Raw genomic sequence first — 21,565 nt, forward strand, 5'->3', positions numbered from 1 at the left:
ACTAACAATTACTTCGTTCGACGTTGATCGAAAGTGATTGAAGAGCGAGGTTTCGGAATACAAATTTATCTCATCAATCGACAAGAAATATCAGCGCGTGGATTGTTTCCCTTGCAGACACGGCGGTTAACTGGAAAAACGATTATTATGGATTGGTCTGTCTCTCGGCGATTGCAATCGATCGATTAACAAACGGAGAATGTGGTAAACCACTTGGAACGATACGCCGGGAGCCGCCTGTAAGAAAGTAATCAACTCGAAACAGATTTCTGATGTTTTCGTCGGCCCTTCGGCCGCTAATTGCTTTCCAAGATTATTACTACCTTCGGTCCGCCCTGAATCAATTCAGTATCCATCACTCAATCATCATCCATTCAACATAGGTCAATTCGCTCTTTGTTTCGCTCATTTCTTCGTTTTGCATGACGATCAAAAAAGAACGAAGGAAAATCTATTTTATGTTATAAAGCCCTTTCCGCAAAGTAATTTAAAGACGCCTAAATATTTTACTATCCTATATTTAATTTTCACATTAAGCATTAATTAGAATTAAAAATTAATAACTGTTTCGCAATTACGCGAGTGATATTGTATTTTCCGTAATTGGCCTCGACGTCAACTTTTCCGTTTGAAAAATCTTCTATCCTCTCCCCTTGAAAAATCAGGAAAACGCTCCTCACGATCCACTTACTCGCTCCCTTCCTCTAGCTCTTTCTCTCACTTTCTCCCTCTTTTTCTCTCTCTCTCTCTCTCTCTCTCTCTCTCTCTCTCTCTCTCTCTCTCTCTTCCATCTTCGAAGCAACCACCCGACCGCCCGCGTTGCAACGACGTACGGAGCGAACTTCCCGCGAGTTTCTCTCGTAGGGTGGCTTTACCGGCGTCGTCCGACTTTCCTCTCGCCTCTTTTTTTTCCCCCCTCCCTTCCCCTCTTTCCCTCTCGCGTGCTCGCTCTCGCGCCCGCCGCTGTCTTTTTTCTCCCTTTCACAATTCACGTCCAACTTTTTGGACGTGGCGCAGGCGAAGCGACAACATCGGCTCGCGCAACGACCGGCTTGGCTCCTCTCGCGCCCGACATCGACGTCGAAGCGGGAAGTTTGCATTTTTACGAGACGCCCCGTGCCCTCCGGCGTCTCGCCGAAACCAACCGACCGGCCGATCGACCAACCGACCCTCTTTTTCCATTCTCTCTTCGTCTATACGTGCCGCGTTTTGTTCAGCGCATCGCCGCGGAATTCCTGCGCGACAATTTATTCGGAAAGTATTTTTCGTCTTTCCGTGGCACTTGACGCCGCCGCCAGTGCACACGGACGCCCGAAACACATACGTACGTACGCGGGAGCATATGCAGCGGATGCGCCAAGAAACTACCGGGACCTCAGACGCGCGGGAATCCACGATATTTCCGCGAATATACGTCGACTGTTCCTGCGCGAATCTCGTTACGCGTCGAGATAAAATTGTCCAAGTCCTCGTTTCTTCGCCCAGGAGTCGCGAAAGTGGAATTTCACGTTCAGCATAGGCTAATGCGAATAATGCCCGACGTATTGCCTCCTTGGTTTTCATCAACGCGGATCGTTATGTCATTTATGTATAAACTCCGTTAATTTTATTTTGACAAGCGTATTCGAGTTTTTATTCTCGTATTTTTCGGCGTTAAATTCATCGAAGCGCGTACTCCGAACAATTGTACCCAAAATAAGAACGTGAAATAATAACTGATCCCGGCAGTCGCGTTACTCCCCGATTTGACATGAAAGCGATGTTTGTCGACCGTGAGTGACGCAACAGCTGCAACAGTCCAAGTGTATGTTCTATGCATACGTCAAGTGCAAAATGCATCCTGCGCTCGCCGCTGGAACGAGCCGCGCGCGTACACGTCCGCGAAAATTTAAAAGGAACAGGAAGGAAATAACCGCGCGATTAAAACGCGTATTTAATTTTGCACGAGGTATTTTCTCCTCCCACAATATCGCGACGTCGCCGTTGAATAATGCGCCTTAGAAAGTGCCCCGCAAAACGAGAAATGGGCTTAGAGAAATAGTTCCATCCGCGCGCGGAAAATTAGGATCGTTCGTCTTAATATTTCGCTTTATTCGCCCAACATAATTTCCTATTCGAGTCTCATGATTGGCAATCGCGATAAAATCGGAATGAGGAAGATCACCGGCATTGGCACGCTTCCATGCCAAACTTTTCCTCGCCATGCAGTTATTCGCGCCGTCCGTGCTACACCTAATTGATTAAATCCTGTCTCTTTCCTCCCCTTCGTTCTTTCGGCTTCTCGCTCTTTTCTTCTTCTTCCTCTATTTTACGCCGGACAGCCGAGAATTCGAAATATCTGATATTACACAAATTGAAATTCCTCTCTTTGAAACTTTTTACATTCCGCCCTCGTTCTCGGTGACGGCACCGGCTTCGTTTGATTGTTGAACGTAAGTCGCGAGGTCCTACCGCCGGAGCTCTCTCACTTCCGAAATGATTATTTCCGGCGTCAAAGTCGAAGGGGAGAAAACCAAGGAGGAAATCGTTATAAAAATACACCGCGAGCCGTTTATCCGGCAAAAGTTTCGAGTGCATTGCCACCGTTTCGCGTACATACACGTAACGAGATGTTTCGTAACTGCTGCACCGTGATTCTGAAATCGTATACTCCCTCTCAAAGTTTCGCGAACATAATCCAACACCATTCAAAACAATACAATTTTATTTCAACCTGAGTGCTATTGTACTATGTAGATTAATTTAGTACATTAATAATGTTAAAAATTTCGCTACATCCGTTTTCATTTTAAGTTTACACGACTATTAAAAAGAAAAAAAAATCTTTTTCTTATATTTTTTAAGGAAAATTTCATTAAACAATCATATATGCATCGTGTCGTTAATTTAATTAATTCATTACAAGCACGTGACTGTACTTTCTTTAATTTATTGAGAGAAGTAAAAATAATTGTTCCGTTCCACTTTTTATCAGCCCGAAGGTGAATATAGCCGTCAAGATATTTTCAAGTTATTATTACCTTCGAGTAATTCGATCTATTTCCGTTCAAATAATTGATCAAGCCTCTTTTTATTCGACACGTCCCGCGACTTAATTGACTCGCGCCATAAAAAGGGATCTGTCGCGACATAAAATTTTTAAGTGTTATTTCTGAAACGGATATCCCCGATGCGGCATTCAACATTTAAGACACCGTCCAAGACTTAACAGCGAGAAAGCGTATCTTTAAAAATTCGCAAGTCAGGTCTTCCATCAATAGAAATAGCTAGCCCATGCGGTAATAGCCGTCAAACCGCATTTCGGATACCCCAAATCCGAACACCGCTGGCGCCGTTGTCATCCCCCGGGGGACACGAAAATGGTCGGCGAATCGTAACTTTAAATTGGCCGTCCGAGTGATATCGGGTGGCTTGCACGAAACGGCATCGGACGAGAGAAGGGTTTCCATCGAAACGAAACGATCCTGTCGTTTTTCCATCCCGAGTTATTGCCTCTCCGCGATTTTCAGAAAGTCTCCGACATCGCGCACGCGTGCACATCAAGTTATAATATTCCCGATTGGTGCTTCGACCGAATACCCGGCGTCTTTTAGCCCGCGATGAGAAGACTTAAAACGAAGCTTCTTTCTTTATAATTTATCCTTTTTACATTATTTAAAAAAGTAGAATTATTTTCAGACCGAACGAAAAAATATAACTAAATATTATTAATATAAAAAATATTATTAATAAGCTTTTACATTTTTTTATATTTTTTCTTTTATTTTTTTTTTTATGCCGTATCAATTGATTACCCACACCTATTATACCTGTGCATAACGAACAGAAATATTTCCAGCTTAATTTGATCTGCGATGATAAATTCAGATTTACATTATGCACTTTAAATATTCACGCAATTCGAAAAAGCGAAACTAATACCTTTAATCGCGAAATACTTCTCGCAAAATATCTCTCAATTATTTGCATATTTATGCCATTTAGAATTATTCGTGTATTACATCGCGTTTTATTACCGGCATATTTTTTCGCAAAACACACATGCCATCGGAGATTATCGACATTTGTAAAAATAAATGAGAGATTAAATTAGAATGAGTTCGTAAATATTTCCTAGACGTGATATTTTTGTCATCTAATGAAAAAATGTCATAAGTATTTAAATTAAATACCTCAACCCGCCGCCGATTAATTTTTTAGCGCCGCGTACTTTTTTTTTCCAGACGCTCCGATTCTAATATTTCGATTCCAAAAATACGCGCGGCAAAGACAAAACGGGATAAGTGTCATTTATTTATTTTCGAACATGGGATTTCCATCTATTCGTGTGTCGTTCGCCGATCCGGCCGCGATTGATTTCGCCGATGTAGGCGTGCAAGTCCTGTCAAAACTTTTCTACGGCGGTTTTAGTCGATATCCCGAAAACCTCCTCGCGCCACCCCTCGGCCCCTTTTACGAGACATCAATTATGACCGACAAACTTTGCGACTTCGCGTTCATCCCTACGGGATAAGTAGTGGGACGGAAAGTTTCGGAGGAAAATCGCCGGTGCCGGCTGGCTTGGCCGGACTGTCGTGGCGCGTAACGAAAAATTAATAACCAGAAACTTTTCCCCTTACCGCACCATTTAGCTCTGTCAATACGACCGCACGTCGAAAAAAAAAAAAAAAAGAAAGAGAGAACAATATAAGCGTGCATTTAACGTAAATTTGTCTATTATCGAGAATACATAAAAATTTCTTTTTTCGTAATAAATGCAAACTGTACATACGATTTTGAGATATTTTCGTTGACATAAATTAATATTAAAATTTTAATTCATAACGACAATACAATAAATGACATTTTAAACTCAATAATACATTTTATTTAAAATTAATCCTTTGTTTTAACTGTCAGAAAAATGTTTTTCTTAAATACAATTATAATTTATACAACGCGATAAATTGCAATTTATCCCGTAGAACGGACGTAATTAAAATTTAGTATCGTTTCGTATAATAACGGTACGACAGGCCTGACAAAAGGTTCTGACTTGATAAATTTCCCGGAAAAATTCACGAGCCGTAAGGGTTTACGTCGCGCTGCGCTGGATCGACAGGGCCTGGCCGTCCAAAAAGAACCGAGCGTCGCGGAGACACCCTCGTTTTACATATCGTTTTAATAACAGAGGGCTGCTTTATGTGGTAGTGTTTGAGTGGCTAATTAGGTACTTGCAGCCCTCCGGCAGGCGCACAATGCTACTCGAGGTAATTTCGTAACCCCTTCCATGCTCCTGCTTTCTCTTTCGTCTTTTCGTTCTCACTCCTTGACAGCCGCTTAACGTATCTCAATCTCCTCTCTTTCTATCGCATGTATGTTCATCGCGCTACTACAAATACATCGTACCGTCGTATAATTAACAATTTCCTTTATCACGCACCGGATTTCAATAGCTGCATTCTTACGCGAAAATTAATTTCTACTGTGTCCTACTCGACGTAGTGCCAGACAATTTCGACGAAATTGCAACCTCTTCGCCCTAACACTTTCGGTATCATCGACCGAAAGCGAGATCGATAACTGGAAGTTAGAAGTAAAGAAAAGCTTTTAACCTTATCAGAAATGAGAATTAAAAGACCTTTAAAAGAGCCGTCTCGACAATTATTTGCGACTAACTGTTTGAAATGGTTAAAAGGCTATCGTGAGCAAATTCGCAGCTTAATTTACGATCTCAAGCGAGAAGTAAATGTATTTGAAGATGTAATATGACACCGTGCGCTAACGAGAAAACCACTACATATTTTACAAAAGAATAACTCATCAGTTTCGTTTGTACACGTTCTCCGAAGCGTGAAACTGGAATTAGAAATAGGGCAAAAAATAACCGCGACTTCTTATTTATACGATTCCAATTTTCCGGCACCTTAATGTCCCACCCGAAGCAAAGTGGCAAGTCGATCCACAATCGGACGTCACCGTAAACGTAAGAAGATAACGAAAATATTTCCAAAGTCACCGGAGGGACCTACTCGATCGCGAGACGTGCCCCGGGCAATGTACTTTGCGGGTTATTCTACTTACTGGTCGCCCGCAGGGATCCTAATGGCTTCCTTAGGGCCATGCGAAAAACAGCGAGAAGCTTTTAAATTACAAGCTAACGCTCCCAACCTTTACGCCCTCCCCCTCCGCCCATTCTTCTCTTCCCCCTTGCCCGCCGCTCGCACTTTGCTCTCCGTACGTTTTTGCGAGCAATTTTAATTTTAACGCGAGCCGCTGCCCGACACAGCTCTGCAACGCGGTGCCGCCGCTGCACTTTAATCTTCCAGAAGAACGCCCATTGTGCGCATCGTCCTCCGTCCGTTCCCACCCGATCGCGCCTCCTTGCTCTCTTTCCTCACCGGTCTTCCCGCGCGCGCCTTCGCAATAAAAAGAAAATAGAGAAAAAAAAAAGGAAGAGGCGGAAGGAATTCCGCGGGCGTACACCACCTCGTGCCACTCGTGCGAATTAAGCACTCTCACCTCGCCATCACCCTTTGTTCCCGATACCGTGGTGACGCCACGACACTCCGGCGTTCCTCCTTTTTTTTTTCTTTTTTTTTCTCGCGAGACTTGCGGTCTTGTACGTAAATGATATTACGAGCCGACTTGTAGACGGGATTTTAGAGTCGAGATTAATCGCGATTTTATGTCATCCGATAAACGCAGATAATGATTCGATATATTTCCCAGATTAATTCCTCGCTTAATAAAAACAAATAACGAAATTAATTTATTCCGGGGAACTTTTAAGCGTATTTTATATCTTGTAAAATAAGGTTTCAGTTTACAAACTATGTAGAAATAAAAAAAAAATGCTTTATTGGCTCAGAGTAAGATTGCGCTGCGATCGAAGGCGATCTTAATCAATCCTTCGATTTGCATCTAAAATAGATCACAAGCTGTCCGATGACGAAATTAAATTCGGGCATTACACAACGGAGCGTCTAGGTGACTTATCGATCAGAGCGCGGCTGATTAAGACGGTCCGTCGTGTCGCAAATCCATCCGACAGCCGTTCTCCGGTAGACGACGGGAAACTTACTTACTCACACCCATCAACCGTCCCGGGGCGAAACTCTATTCTTGCCTATCTACAGCGGAAAGTCAGCGAAAGTTTGCACCATGTGCTATCGAAGGGATCCGGGGGTCCGGATGGTACTACGTAGTCGAACAAACAAGAAAGTCGAAAGACGCAAAGCGAGAACACCGGGACCAGAATGGTGGCTGCACCATCTTGCGGGCTTTCGCGCACTCGTATTCCGCATTTTCGCCGGAAAAATAGACCCGTGAAAATAAAATTCGCGCCGTGATTTACGATCCCATTGCCGATTACTGCGACGTTCTTATGCGTTTATTTTTTGCTAATATAATTCCGCGCCGTTCTAATAAAGGCCAATGGAGTGCTTTACATTTCCGTCGATAAAGCCGAATTAATTGAAGTTCTAAATTGCGCAAGTCGCGCACATGGCGGCGCGCAACCGGTCGTTTTTTTTATTGCCAGCCAGATTGTCCGAGTTACCGCGATGTTTCAGCCAGGTAAATGACAGATTCATAAATCACGCGCGGCCCCGATTGGCCAGTGATAGTCACCGGAGAGATGCAGGGGATTTCCTACCGCAAGAAGCGGCGAGAAGAAACGCGGAGATCTCGCGTCAAAAGGGCTCGATCCTTGGCTCGCAGCGGTCCGGGTTTCGGGGCGGACAAAAGAGACGGGAGGGGAGAGGAACGGAGTCAGGACCCACAGAAATTTAGTTCCCAAAACGAGGGTCTAATCGCCGGTGCGATATCTCCCAGGACTTTACGATGCCGCGCGGCCTTGCACATACACCTCACGTTTGCCTGTATTCTCGCGTGTATATATCACGTATATGTAAGATATGTGTGTGCGGATAGGTGCAGCCCGAGGCCCCCTACGTGCCAACCCTCACGGTAAAACATCGCCGGCAAGATTACACCGGAGTTTCGCCAGTTCCCGATGTTTTATCACGATGGCCCTAGGTTTCTCCTCTCGCCATCTACCACCCTCTCCCCTTCCCAGCCGGCGCGGCTGGCGACGTTGTCCCGTAGAAAGTTGGATGAAACTCTACAAGCGACGCGACGGTACCCCCGTGAATCTCGCCCCGAGGAGAAACGAAAATCTCCTAATCCTAATCCACCGAAAATTCGCCGCGAAAATCGATATTAAAACTCCTATTTTATTTTATTATTATTTTCTTTTTAACGAATATCTTTAATTCAGAAATTTTAGCGCGAGTTAGCATCTTGGTTTAGTACCACGAATTTTACGGTATATACATATCGAAGAATGATAAATGGTTACAATTACGTAGTGATAATATTTAAGGTAGAAGAGACTGGTGTACGTATTTCAGTCGCTAATAACGATTTGTGTGTCTTGTTATAATTTATAAATCGAAATAAAATAAGAAACAAACAAAGCAACAAAAAAAATTAAAAATAAAAAAAGCAAACTACGAAATAAAAGTCTTGCGACTTACCAATCGGCATGAGCTTCAGCGGAGTTGTAGATTTCTGGCGTTGGCTGTAACATAAAATAAAAATTATTGTAGACGTGTAAATTGGTTCATAAAATTAATTAACAAAAAAGATAAAAGTTTTTTTTATTTTTTTTTAATTTATGCTTACCTATAAGTTGCTCCGCCGATGCAGGATGCCCGTCCCGGGCCTGCTCCTCCTCTCAGATGGGACGTGACGAGCCATCCTTCCGCGCACAAGTAACTCGCGAACGCGTCCGGGTGAAGTTAAAATCCCGAAAGTTACTTAACAAATTTTTCGGCACTCCCGGATTTAAAAAAATCGTAAAAAAACGCCCGGTAACTATCGGCAGCCCCGAACGACCGACGAACCGGCTGCAGTTCGTATAATTTCGAATCGGCGAGCGGCACTGAGCGATGCGACGCAGCGGAGTTTCTCTTGACCTGAAACAAAAAAATAAAACAATTATTTAGTAGATATAAAATTTAATTAAATGAAAAAATTAAAAAATGTTATTAAAAATTCAAAGAAAAAATTGATATATACCCATGGGTTGCTCCGCCGGGGCAGGATACCCTTCCTGGGCCTCCTCCTCCTCTCAGGATGTCCGCGGGATGTCGAGGTGGTCCTTCTTCGATGATCGAATATTATCTGCAACATAAAAATTAAAGTAAATATACTATTCCGTTCGATGTGTTATTCAGCGCGTATTGTTTTTATCTTACCGCACGCTTGTTTTGGTGTGGGTGACCGGACGCAAATTCCAGCGCTAGCAAAGCTAGCGGCGCACCGTCCTTCCTCCTCCCGCTCCCCGCGCTCCCCGGGCCTACTGACGTTGACTCCCGAACCTACGCAATACGAGAGCCGGCTGACTGCAGCTCTCCCGTCCTCTCCCTGCTCCCTGCGCTCCCCGTGCCTACCGGACGTTGACTCCCGAACGTACGCAATACGAGAGCCGGCTGACCGCCGCTCTTCCGTCTCCTTTCCTCGTGCGACAGAGAAGACGCGCGAGACGCGGCTCTCACACTCTGACGATGGCGGTCAGTCTAACTCGCTGAAGAAGATCGCGAGTAACGCGGGTTGATACTGCCATACGCACAGCACAATTTAGGTCGGACGCTCCGCGCGCGCTGCGTCCGCCGTGTTCTTGTCCTTTCGGAGCACTTTTTCGAGGCACAAAATAAAGTCCGGAACGATGAGCGGAATAACTCAGGAGCACAGAATACGAATGTTCGTTCCCGAGTCGACGACGTCGACACGTATGCGTACGCGAGACTGTCCTCACTGCGGTTAAATACAGTCGAAAATACGTGTTAATTGCGGAGCAATTAGCAACACGTGCTCGCGCCCGAAGCTCCGCAATAAGATTGACCGTTCGAGATTTCGGCTCTTCGATAGAAATATTTCGATGCCGTATCATCGCCCGACTACAACTACGTATAACACACGCAGATAGATATCTTGATATCCGTCTTTAAAATCGGATGTACTTCTCCGCGTGGCCGGCGTAACTCAACTGCGCAACGGGACGTTCGCGATCAGGCGATCTATGGTGCGCTGTGATTGGTCGGCGCGCTAGAGACTTCTAGTGACGGCGCGGGTGACGCGCGGGTGAGGCGCGGGTGAGGCGCGAGTTTAAGCGCGGATTGAGGCGCGGTGAGGGAATGGGAAGTCGCGAAGACCGTCTTTGCCTGTAACATTAATTAAATATTACGGGTTAATTAAATATTAAAATTAAGTTTTTAAGCGGGAACAATAAACGGCAATAATAAAATCGATCAACGGGAAATTTAAGCGTCACACCGATTTCTTTTATTTAAGAATCTCATAATAAAACTCTGATCGTTATCAATTGCAAATTAAATTATCAAAAGGACTGCAACTATTTTAGAATGTCTGTTCAAGAGCTTCAATATTGATTCGGTGACTTAATGATATAAATATGACGAATGCCATTGTTCATTGTGAAACCAACGGAAAATCATTAATAGCATAATGAGACAGGATCCCACATCGAGTGAAAGCTTGAAATGAGATCAAACCATAATCCGTCCAATATCGGTTAGGTAAAACCCACCAGCTGCAATCGATCAAATTACTGGACCTATCACTTCACGCTGCTGATCCTAGCACATTCTACATAAAAGACCATTTCAAAGCGTATCTTTTTCAATAGAATATCCCAAAAAATAGATACAAGAATACCTTTATGGTTCCTATCCCGGTAATATCCATCTTTCTTATTAATATTTAGGCGGGACGTCGTCCTTTGTATTAAATTTTGCGAATAAAAAATTTATTTATAAGATAAAAATCGGAACTGCATCATGTCAATTATATTTTGTCAATCAGATATTTGAAATATATTAAGTCATGTATAAAATTTTAATTCGTGTATAATATTTTGAAATATTCAAGCAAAATGCTGTCACAAAAATCCAAATCCCGCATTGTTTACGAATAACTTTTAATAATTCAAAAAATTAAAAAATAAGTAGTTATAATATAATGGTCATAAAATTGATTTTATTTTATTTAATTAAGACTTTCAATTTTAATTACCTAAAATTCGGTCAACAATGTTCTCTCACATAGTATCATAAGTCTTTCATTTAAATAATTCTCCGTTTAATAACTACGTTTGAGCCAAATTAAATTAATTTTACAATCGAATTAAAAACTTTCTAACAATTAATGACATCTATAAGATCGCTGTGCTGAAATTTGACAAGTGCCTAAAAAATTATTTACTTTAAATGATCTAGTCTTACTCGACTACATTAACAAACCGGTTTTGCTATACGACTTCAAAGTTGTTCGAGATTCCCGCAACGACAATGAGATTACGGCGAAGAATTAATCCGTTTGCTCGATGTGCGTAATCAGCCGTCTGATTGTTCCATTCAAAGACTTGGGCAAATCTTCTTCTCGGGACGAATAATCCCCATTCTCGGGAACAGTTCTCTGCATCAAACGCGCGTTTGTTATCGAGTTACCGAACAGATGCGAGATTCGTGAAAGTTTGATATCGCGCGGAACTTTTCTGTTTCCCGGCTATGACGGAGAGAATTCTCCGCGGATTCTAATTCCTTCAACTTTATATACACGCGTGTTCTGAATCGATTTACGCACGTTATACGCTTACACGTACGCACACTTCTCGCGTAAGAGGATGTTCTTCAAAAGCAAAAAAAAAAAAAAAAAACGTTGGGTATAAAAGTCAATTCCATTTTATTACAGGATTCTTTTGTAAAACCGCGGAAAGAAAAATTTTAAATTTTACGCACTCTATAATAATATCTCGCGTATAACATGAACACATCGAGTATTCCTCCTTTCGCCATATCGTCGCTCTATTCCGGCCCACAACTCAAAACTCAATACGTCACAATATATCCGCGCAATCTATCTCCAATTTTCCAACGTCATACGTGATCGTGCCGCGAACTTACTTCTGATTTGCGGCTAGAGCGAGTATGGATGGAGGCGGGATTCTCTCTATCTCCCTACATTTCGCAGATGGAAACCGTTCGAAAGCGCCGGGCGCGTGCAATACGTCGCTTTAATCCGATTATTCCCGGCGATTAATTCTCTTGTCTATCGCACGTATATCCTTCCTTTTAGCCGCTTTCGAACGTAGTCAGTCCGTCTAATTGCCCCGTTCGGTTTGCGCCGTCCTAATTGTTTGTTCCGTCGCGAGAGACAGTATGCAGATGTCGGCGACAAGGATGACGACGTCGCAACGTCTTCGACAACCCGCATCCCTCTTTCTCCTTGCATTCTCTTCTCATCCTCACCTCTCCCCCTCCTCCCAATTAATCGATAGAATTTGGAATATGACGCATTGACAGCGGAGATGGCTTCGCGTTAATGTACGTCTAAACGCGATTATCGATCGAATTAACCGTCGCGTATCGTGAAATTTTTCGCTCAAGTATTTTCAAATTGATCCCATCAAATCTCAGTTGTAGGTAATTGTCTTATCGCACATAGATTTCCGTTTTACTTCCATGAATTTTTCCTCACTTTTAATCGCGCGTACCTGTTGTCCCGCGATTTGGAGAAATTAATTTTAATTAATTAAACGGTAAAACATCGACGCGAATACTAAACACAACAATTTGGCAGTTGATCCCTCGCAGCTGTTCGTTTCCGCGATGTACCCAAAAACTGACAACGATAATCGACTCCGTCCGTTCGATTGCATACCGGATGCATAACGATACGAATACGTACGCGTAATTATTTAGAACGGAATTAATAGTAACGTGATTTTAAATGTGCCTCGCTAATGCGCGCCGCGTTTCCGATCGGTTTAATATCAGTCGGGACAATGTTCGATGCCCACTTAACTATTCATCTGCCCAGCAATATTAATTCACGTAGCTGGGAAATGTATGTACATACACGCGAACGAAATCGGTTGCGTGATAAACAAAAAAAAAAATATATGCTTTATTATTTTTTGAAAAGTCAAAACGTTCCGCGTACCCCCGCCACGCTAGGCTTGATTAAACATTCATCAAGCCGCGTCATAAAGCAGACATTCCGATCAATCGCTGGAAATTGCCGAATACTCGTCGAGCGCGACATAAATGTAAACATCCACGTTGGGAGAGCGCCAGAGTAATTACCCGATGAATGCATGGTAACTAGATACTTTGTAATTGGAGGAAAAGTTCATCGAACGATGAGGTAATTAGAAGATCGCATATACGCAAACTTGATTACTGCTTAATTGAAAAAGTCATAATTAACCAAAACGGTAACAATTAAGTTTCATAAATGCAAAGCTGCACGTTGCATATGTAGCCGAGGGTTGTTTTTCATTAATTTTTAATCGGCTTTACATTATCGGAAATTCGATTCGAAACTACTCGTAAAGAATTTGATGTTAAAAACTCAGGAATCAACCAATGAAGGGAAAAAAAAAGAAAAAAAATTCAAAATTTAATGCGCGCGGCGTTATTATTAGTAACATTCGACTGCGTTTTGCTTTTCCTTTCGAAGCGCGCATTGTTATCGCGTTGTCACAGATATCGTGGCGTACTCTAAGCGGGACGCCAGCCGAGATCATTATTTCTCGGCTCGGCGCGGAGGCGTGAGAACCTTCTCGGGTGCATAAAAGCCAGGGCTATCGGTGAAGGCGACGCTTTGTGAACCGCGAGCTCGAGTGAGCATTACGTCTAAGCAAGTGCGCGCAGCATCCTTGAAAAGTAGTCCAAGTGAATAATGACTCGGAACAATGTGAAACGGTATAGTTATAGCATTGCCTGGCGCTCGCGACTCCGTCGGTGCAGCATTCTTTGATGCAGCGCAGCACTCGTGCGACTTGTCACGTTTCCTATTCTAAAGTCGGCACCTGTTTTTCTCGAAAGCGAAAAAAAAAATAATGATCGCGATCACAAAGCGTCGAAACATTCGTCGCGAAGCGTAATCACGCGGCGGGAACACGAGAGATAGGTGTGTCACGCCCGAAATAAAAAAAAAAAAAGTAGGTGCAAACTGTCACGAAGCCCCGAAATGGATCATCACCGAGTAACGCGTGACAGGAAAAAAAAAATAAAAAGCCGCCATACCGAAATAATTATGCCGAAAACATTGTTATTGTCTGCAACGGCTAATGTAATTGTAATTCCCTCCCGTGATTCGCGACAGTACGACAGCATTTTTATAATAAAGGATAATGCGTGATTAATATATAATTATTAAATTCAATTAAATATGTTGCACGCGAATTAGAGGACTCTCTCTTAACGAATTTTTTTTTTTTCATGTGTAATACATAGCGCCCTATAATCTACCTACATTAAATAAATATGCATGTCCACACGTTGTAAAGAAATGATTCTTACTTACTGATCTGATGCGCAGCGGCGGAGATTTACAGCTAGTAAGTGATGACACTCTAGTTGTGATGACCGTAGTTGTGACGACACTGTAACATAAAATATAAAATTTTAATTAATAAGATTATTTATTTAATTATAAACAGTTAATTATAATCTTGCTCAATTGTAAATAACGCGAGTCGATCAATACTCTTTTGAATGAAAATATTAATTATTAATATCTTTTTCTTAAAACTACCAATTTTCGCATTCGGCAATTGTAATCGAGCGACAAGTCCCCGCGGAAAACGTCTCTACGGCATTGAGAAAATTGTGGGATCCATTGAATCTCGAAGCAATCGAGTCTGACGACTGAGTCGAGGATATTCGAAGTCATTTCTTTTCCTGTCTCTCGTTCGCGCCCCGCCATTTGTCTTCCCCGCCCGTGAAAGACTTCGCCCTAACAGCCGCGACGGCTCGTGGACTCGTCTTGAACAAAATCATAAAAGTTTCAGTTTACTACAACTTCGAAATGCGAGATGCGGTCTCTCATGTATGCCCGGGAAGAAGGTTTTCGATGTTAGCCGCCTCGAGATGCTCTCCATCGCTTTATTATTCTTTTCGCAAAATATACGTAAAAAAAATTTATAAGAAAGAATTTGTAAGACAACGCTATAAAAAAATAAAACTATCGGTCAATTCCAAAAATTTAAAAACTTTCAAGCTAAAGTTTCTTTGAAGGCAAAAGTTTTTTTTCTTTTTATTTCCTTTCTTTTTTTTTCTTTTATGTTATTTTTTTTATTTACCGAATGCTTCGAAAGGCGTCACAAATTTATCCATCGATGAAAATTTTGAATGTGATCCTTCACACTAAAGCGTAATTAATTAATGCGGAAGTGGCGCGCTTCGGCGTTCATTCACAATCGCATTTTCTAGATTTAAGGTAATTAAAGAGCTTATTATTACATTGTAACGCGTATTAAAACGAGTACACATGTCCGCGTATATCGCGACAATTTATTACTTTGTGAATTAGTTGCCGGCAAATTTATTAGTTGTTGAATTTATTAGCATAATTTACAGCACGCTAACGAACCTTCGATCCACACGTGATTTTCTCATAAACGTAGCCTTCAGTTACGCTCCGTGAGCGTGTTTTTCGAACACATTGTTCGTATTTACCGGATCCTTTAACCAATGTTTGCATATTTAAACAGCGTGAAGCAAAATGGAGATTAAACCTTATAAATAGATGGTTCCGTAAAATCTCCGGAAGAAAATAGTCTGATGACCTGAATTTGTGCTTATATAAATTACCGAAAAATCAGAGGATTTTCTCGAATTAAGGTGCCGTTGGAGAATAGGAAAATCTTATTCTACATTTAAATACAAATGCTCTTTACTACCGAAGAAATCTAATTAAAATATTAATTAAAACAAGATTTAACTTTGCATGCTAAAAAGTGACAAATATAAAAGTAACACATAGATTAAATGTTTATTAAAAAAAAAAAAAAAACAGTCAACTGAAGATGGAACGAAAAATACTTTAGACCGTTCTGTGCAAAGACTTTTTAAATTTCCGCAACGTAATAGAAAGAAATTAGATGGCACCAGAGAAACTAATTTTTTTTTTTTTTCTACCTTTTCTTTGCAGAGCGTGTACAATCTGCTAGGCGAGACGTTATCGAGACTGCAACAGTATGCGGAAGCGGAGAGGTGGTTTCAGGCGAGTTTGGCCAGCCAGCCTGACCACGTGCCGGCCCACATCACTTACGGGAAACTTTTGGCACGGAACGTAAGTAGCCGTCGTTTTGCTTTTAGATCGCCATCGCCTGCCATCGCCGCTCTATTTCACCTTATCGCGATCTACTTTTCAAGTCTGACTATATCGACCGTTACCACTTGAGAAACTTCCACCGCGATACGCAATATAATGCGCGATATAAACATATTTGGGTCAATACGAAGTCCCCGCTCCTCCCGGCTCTCACATCTTTGAAACTGGATATTTTCCGTCAAATATCAACAGTACTCCGATGGGATAAATAATAACGGATAGCAAAATTTCGATAGAAAACAAGATTCTTTTTTAGAAAACCAAAAGTTTTTTTTTTTTACTTTTTTTTTTTTTTTTTTTTTTTAGAGAAAGAAAGAAAGAGGGAAAGAGAGTGTTCAGCGCGCCGAATGTAAATCTGTTTTTCCGTTTCTCGCTTTAGATATTGTTTTTCTACGACACTCAATTTTACGAGTGGACGTTATTGTATACTGCATTGAAATTGTCAACGAAAATTGTGATATTTCTGTAACGGGAGGAAAATTCAAAGCTGTTATTTATTTTAACGTTGAACACTTTAATTTCTTTCAATGTCCGCTTATGATTTTTATTGTCATAGAGATGTATATTCAGTGTGACACATAGACACCCACAGCTTAACGGATATAATATGTTCGAAAATCTTGTCCAATGTAATAGAACAAGCTCCTGAACCGGTAACAACCGCCAGGGGGAGGGGGGACAGACAGGGCTATCGAGTTTGCGGTGGCTCACGAGTCGCCTCTGCTTTCTCTCTCTTTAGTCGAGCCGCGTCCTGGAAGCGGAAAGATGGTTCCTGAGGGCCCGCAGGTTGGCGCCGGACGACCCCAGTGTGCACCATCATTACGGTAAGACGCGACCGAGAGTCTTTTTAATTGCGACCGCGGGGAAAAACGCGTTATCGTTCTCGCCGACTTCGCCTAGAATCCGTCAGTAGATGTCTCCGGTTACTGTCTCCTTTTTCCCCATCGCCGTTTCGTTCTCCTCGCCGAAGTTCGCCTTCCTCCCGACCGCATCGCAATTTAAATGTCTAATGCCGCTATTTGTAGTCGTCTTCGACGGTGATAAGGGAAAATCCTCGTTCATTATTAAAGCAATGAAATACGCTCCCTTAAACGTCTCGCTTTTGCACTCGCCTAACGCACCCTCGGGAGAATCGGTTCCCTTTTCCCTCCCCCTCCTCTTTCTCCCTTCTCGCTGACTGGTCGACCGCCGTGGAGACCCCATTGTAACGACGGTATAATTGATTCTCGATCCCCGAATCCGTTCGGGAGGGAAACCCTCGAAGCTTCACTTCGATCGCGAGAGGGAGTCGCGACGAGAGAGGATCAAAAGAACCAAGATTCGAAGAGTCGTTTAATAGGGAAGAGAAGATAAGAGGATTGCTGATTCGTCGAGCCGCTATAAATACCATTGTAATATTTCCTGCGGGATAATAGTCGATCTAGCGAGAAGGGAGCGGATGGGCTAATCGAAAAGAAGGATACCAGAAGGCACGGGGGTGAGTCGAGATGCCGGGAACGGATCGACGGGTATTAAAATTCCGAGAAAACGTGACGCGGCGCCTCGAGACGTCAGCGGCGTTAAATTGCATCGAAATATGAAGATAATCCTTTCTCTTTTTTTTTTTTTCTTTTTCTTTTCATTTGCTCAATAAAACATTGATTATTAATATAGATAATCATAAACTCTATAGCAGCGTTCTTTCACTTAATTACTTAATAATAACTAGATCGTTCAATTTAAAATCGAAAACTTAATAAATCTCAAATTTCCACTTTCACGTTTATCGAAGATGTTGATATTTCTCATTAAATTTCTTTCAAATTAAAAATACCATGTAAAATTATGCAAAAATATTCTTTCGACAAAATTACATTTTTTAATCATATTCCCCTGCAGTTTTTCAACTCAAAATATTACTGTTAAAAAGGCATTTTTCTCGTCTATTAAAAAATTGTACGTACAAGCGAGAATGAGCTATTTACATTCAAAGTAATAAATTAAAATATATATATATATTTGCAGATTTATGCGTATTAAATAAATTAATGATTGCCGCAATTAAGGGTATATCGCGGAAGCGAACGAGAGTAGTGCACGGACAAATCGATCGAACACGCGATACGATCTCACGACACGCACGGTAACGTCTGCAAAACTTCCAGGGCTGTTCCTGACGTCGCAGGGTCGACTGGTGGAGGCTGCCGAGGAGCAGCTGCGCGCAGCCGAGCTGTCGAGGTCCGACTACGAGCTGTCGGTCGCGGCGGCCTCGGCGCTGAGGCAAGTCGATCGTCGCGATGAGGCCGAGGTCTGGTACCGACACGCTGCCAGTCTGAGGCCGCACGAGGCCCGCAGCCACACGAATCTCGGCGCGATTCTGCATCTAAACGGCAAGTACAAGCAGGCCGCCGCGGCATACAAGGAGGCACTCAGGTTGCAGCCAGGCGACGCGACGACTATAACGAATTTGCACAAACTGGCGGCGATTTTGGCGTGACCTGAGAATGCCAACGGCGAAAAAGAGCGAGGACAAAAGAGGACCGAGAGAGCGAAGGGAAATAAAAAGGGGTGTGTTATACAAACCCGCGCAATGAGAAGGACCCCCATCTTACAGATCTTATCGTGTACCCCAAAAATCCCCACTGGCCCGATCTTCCTACCAATATTCGTTTATATCTCTGTGTCGTCGACATCGCGCGTACGTGTTCTCCACGTCAATGACGCGCGACCGACTCGTATCGCCTGCTATGGTATGTAAAGAATAAAGCTTCCTTTATTTTTCTCTAACACATTACAGTGTATTTCATTACTTATATGCGAATCCTCTTCCCTCCCGTAGATTAAGACTAGTAGCAAGGTAAGGATTAAATTATCTGTTTCTTTATACGGCTTTCTATGAAGGAAAAATACTGAAAATATTTTCTTTAAATTGCGCGAGCTTTTATGTATAAAAGTTATATAGAACGTCGATTCTGTTCTTCAGTCGCAGAACGAGGTGGATTATGATAGTTTAAAAGAAGGCTTAGCTATCCGCTGATTCTCGTTAGACGTCTTAAAATTTGTCGTAACGCGGGATACTTTCCTTCACCTGTATACAGGTACAGCGCAGGTAAGTTCACCGTCGATTCGATAAGAACAAATCGATAATTATTTTGAGCCAAGACATTTAGCTTCGCTGTGCCGTCACTTTTCTATCTATAAATCAATCGCCTCAAAATGGAAAAAGACGACGAGAAGACCGTACCGAAACGTTTCGCGCGTCATTCGAGGGATTACTTGCGATTTCTTTGATGGAGCTTTCGATGAGATAACCGTTAGGATTCCCCGGTAAAAAGACCGCTTGGTTTTAAATGTTATTTCCTCTATATTAATATCCGGATATTTCCATTTGCGGAGATTTTAATACGTCGTTACATTTGTAATTTCAATCTCGTTGTTAATTTTCATTTATACCGCTGGAGTACCTTTGTTAAATGTACAAAAATTATTTGACACATAAAGTATCCAGATTCGCCATTAGAATTTTCCGCGGCGGATATTCGAATATCCTCTCTTTCCCTTTGCCAGCGAGGTGCTGAAGCTCCATTAATATCGAATCTATTTGCACGAAGGTACCAACTGGAATATTTAAGTTTACACTTTAAATCACACCCCCGAGCGAGTGCCAACGGTGCGAGCGAGCCCGGGAGCAAAATTGTGAGGGGATGACGGATGGAGAAATGGCAAAGAGAGGAAGAGAGAGAGAGAGAGAGAGAGAGAGAGAGAGAGATAGAGAAAGAGAGAAAGACAGAGAGAGAGAAAAGGTGAGAAAGGGTGAAAAAGCAGGCACCCGAAGCCACCTGTCGCTCCTGTCGCACTACTGGAGACAGTCTCAGCAAACACTCCGCGACCGTCATGACGGCGACGGTGGCGGCGGTTACGAAGCTTTGTTCCGCGAAGAACTCGCTTCGTTATCTTTAAAGCGGAACACCGTCAAGAGCCTCGAAAAGATGACTCGCCCGGACGACGCGCCGCCGTGGCCATTTTATTTTTCGCCAACTTATCCATCTTCGCGGTCGTCTCTTCCCGGCGTTACTCCCCCGTCGCGCCTTTATATTCTCTCCCACCTGTATTTGCTTTCCAACTTTCTCTACATTCTTCCGCTTATTGTTTCAGTCGCGCTTCGCGAGGCAACAGAGATTAACTTCTTGCATCTGAATTGTAGAGGAATTAATTAAGGAACGTTATTATTAATTTTTTTTTTTTTTTTCTTGTAAGTATTGTCATTACGCTATCGTGACAAATTATAATTGGTCCGAAGCTTATCTTTGTTCAACGTTGCTAAAGATTATTTTTAATGCTTTTGGTTTCTTGCTACGGAGAGGAAGTAAGATACAGAGAAAGAAGCAAACACGACGATAGAAAAATTACGAAAATAAATGTTAAACAATGTATTTATCGATTTTATATTTTGCAATTGCTACTTGCAGTTCGGTGTTATTTATGTAAAACAGCACTTTCGTTTCTTAGAAAGTCGAAGTGTCCCATCGCTTTTCCGCCTACTCTATTTCTTGCTTGAGTTTTTCACGTCGCAATTTTTTTTTTTTCCCCTGCATTATTTTATCTCAACTTCTTACCTTAGGGCTCTTCTTTCAGTCTCGAAGGAGAGCCTTTATATCTTGTATATAATCCCTTATCTGTCCCCTTTTTAATACTTTAACAATACCTGACTGCCATCTCATATTTCACATCAGCGTTAACGATCACAGCGCTATTTTTATTTTTTTGCCCTTTTACAAAGAACCGCTTCAATTTTTATTTTTTACTATATTATCGACCATCCACGGTTGCGCATACGTTACACGTCACACCTATTCATTACTGTCAATTAATGTAAATGCGGACAATCTATAACAATTCCCTTTGTTAGTTTTATCTGCGGCCTTTTTTGCGTTTTATATTTTTAATTTGTTTTAAATATTTTAACACAAAAATAGTTTATTCGGCTAGAACGTACGTGCGCATTTTCAACATAGTTCCGTCTCAACTGCAACCAACAATGCTGCGAACAAAATATGACAGCCGTCGCGTTACGCGGAGTTTCGAGCCAGAGGCTTTTGTTCTTTTATCTATCCCTCTTTTCCCGACTTACATTGTCTTACTTTTAGTATGCTCCCAGCCGCTGGCCGCGTTTATCTTTCACTTCTTCCTTATCCGCCACGAGCAAACGTCATCGATTTTTAACCGCAATAAAAGTGCCGAGCCCTTCACCTAGCAATCCAACTACCGCGCGTGCCATTTTTATAAGCTTACAAGTATTATCATCATCCCCTTAGTTTGCCGTTCCGGTTCACTCCGCATTTTCCTTGCATTTCCTGCGATTTGTCTGAATCCATTTGCGTGATTTTCCATTCCTTGG

The 21,565-nt window shown here is 42.2% G+C and overlaps 1 protein-coding gene across 3 annotated transcripts in view; it reads left to right on the forward strand.

Annotated features, from left to right (window-relative positions):
* Positions 1–18,956, forward strand: part of Tmtc2 (Transmembrane O-mannosyltransferase targeting cadherins 2) — a 187,602-nt gene extending 168,646 nt beyond the window's left edge. The window contains exons 8-10 of one of the 3 annotated variants that reach the window (XR_011545774.1): positions 16,006–16,146; positions 16,825–17,012; positions 18,333–18,383. Coding sequence is in view for 2 of the 3 variants with exons in the window: in XM_070656951.1 (XP_070513052.1) it covers positions 16,006–16,146; positions 16,928–17,012; positions 18,333–18,664 (558 nt within the window). In the remaining variant the exon portion in view is untranslated. Of the gene's footprint in view, positions 1–16,005; positions 16,147–16,824; positions 17,022–18,332 lie in introns of those variants that run through there. The other 2 variants (XM_070656951.1, XM_070656952.1) reach the window with 2 other exon arrangements.
* Positions 18,957–21,565: the final 2,609 nt, after the last annotated feature.

This window comes from Cardiocondyla obscurior, linkage group LG05 (genome assembly GCF_019399895.1).
Source record: "Cardiocondyla obscurior isolate alpha-2009 linkage group LG05, Cobs3.1, whole genome shotgun sequence".
In the NCBI taxonomy this organism is placed as follows: Eukaryota; Metazoa; Arthropoda; class Insecta; order Hymenoptera; family Formicidae; genus Cardiocondyla; species Cardiocondyla obscurior.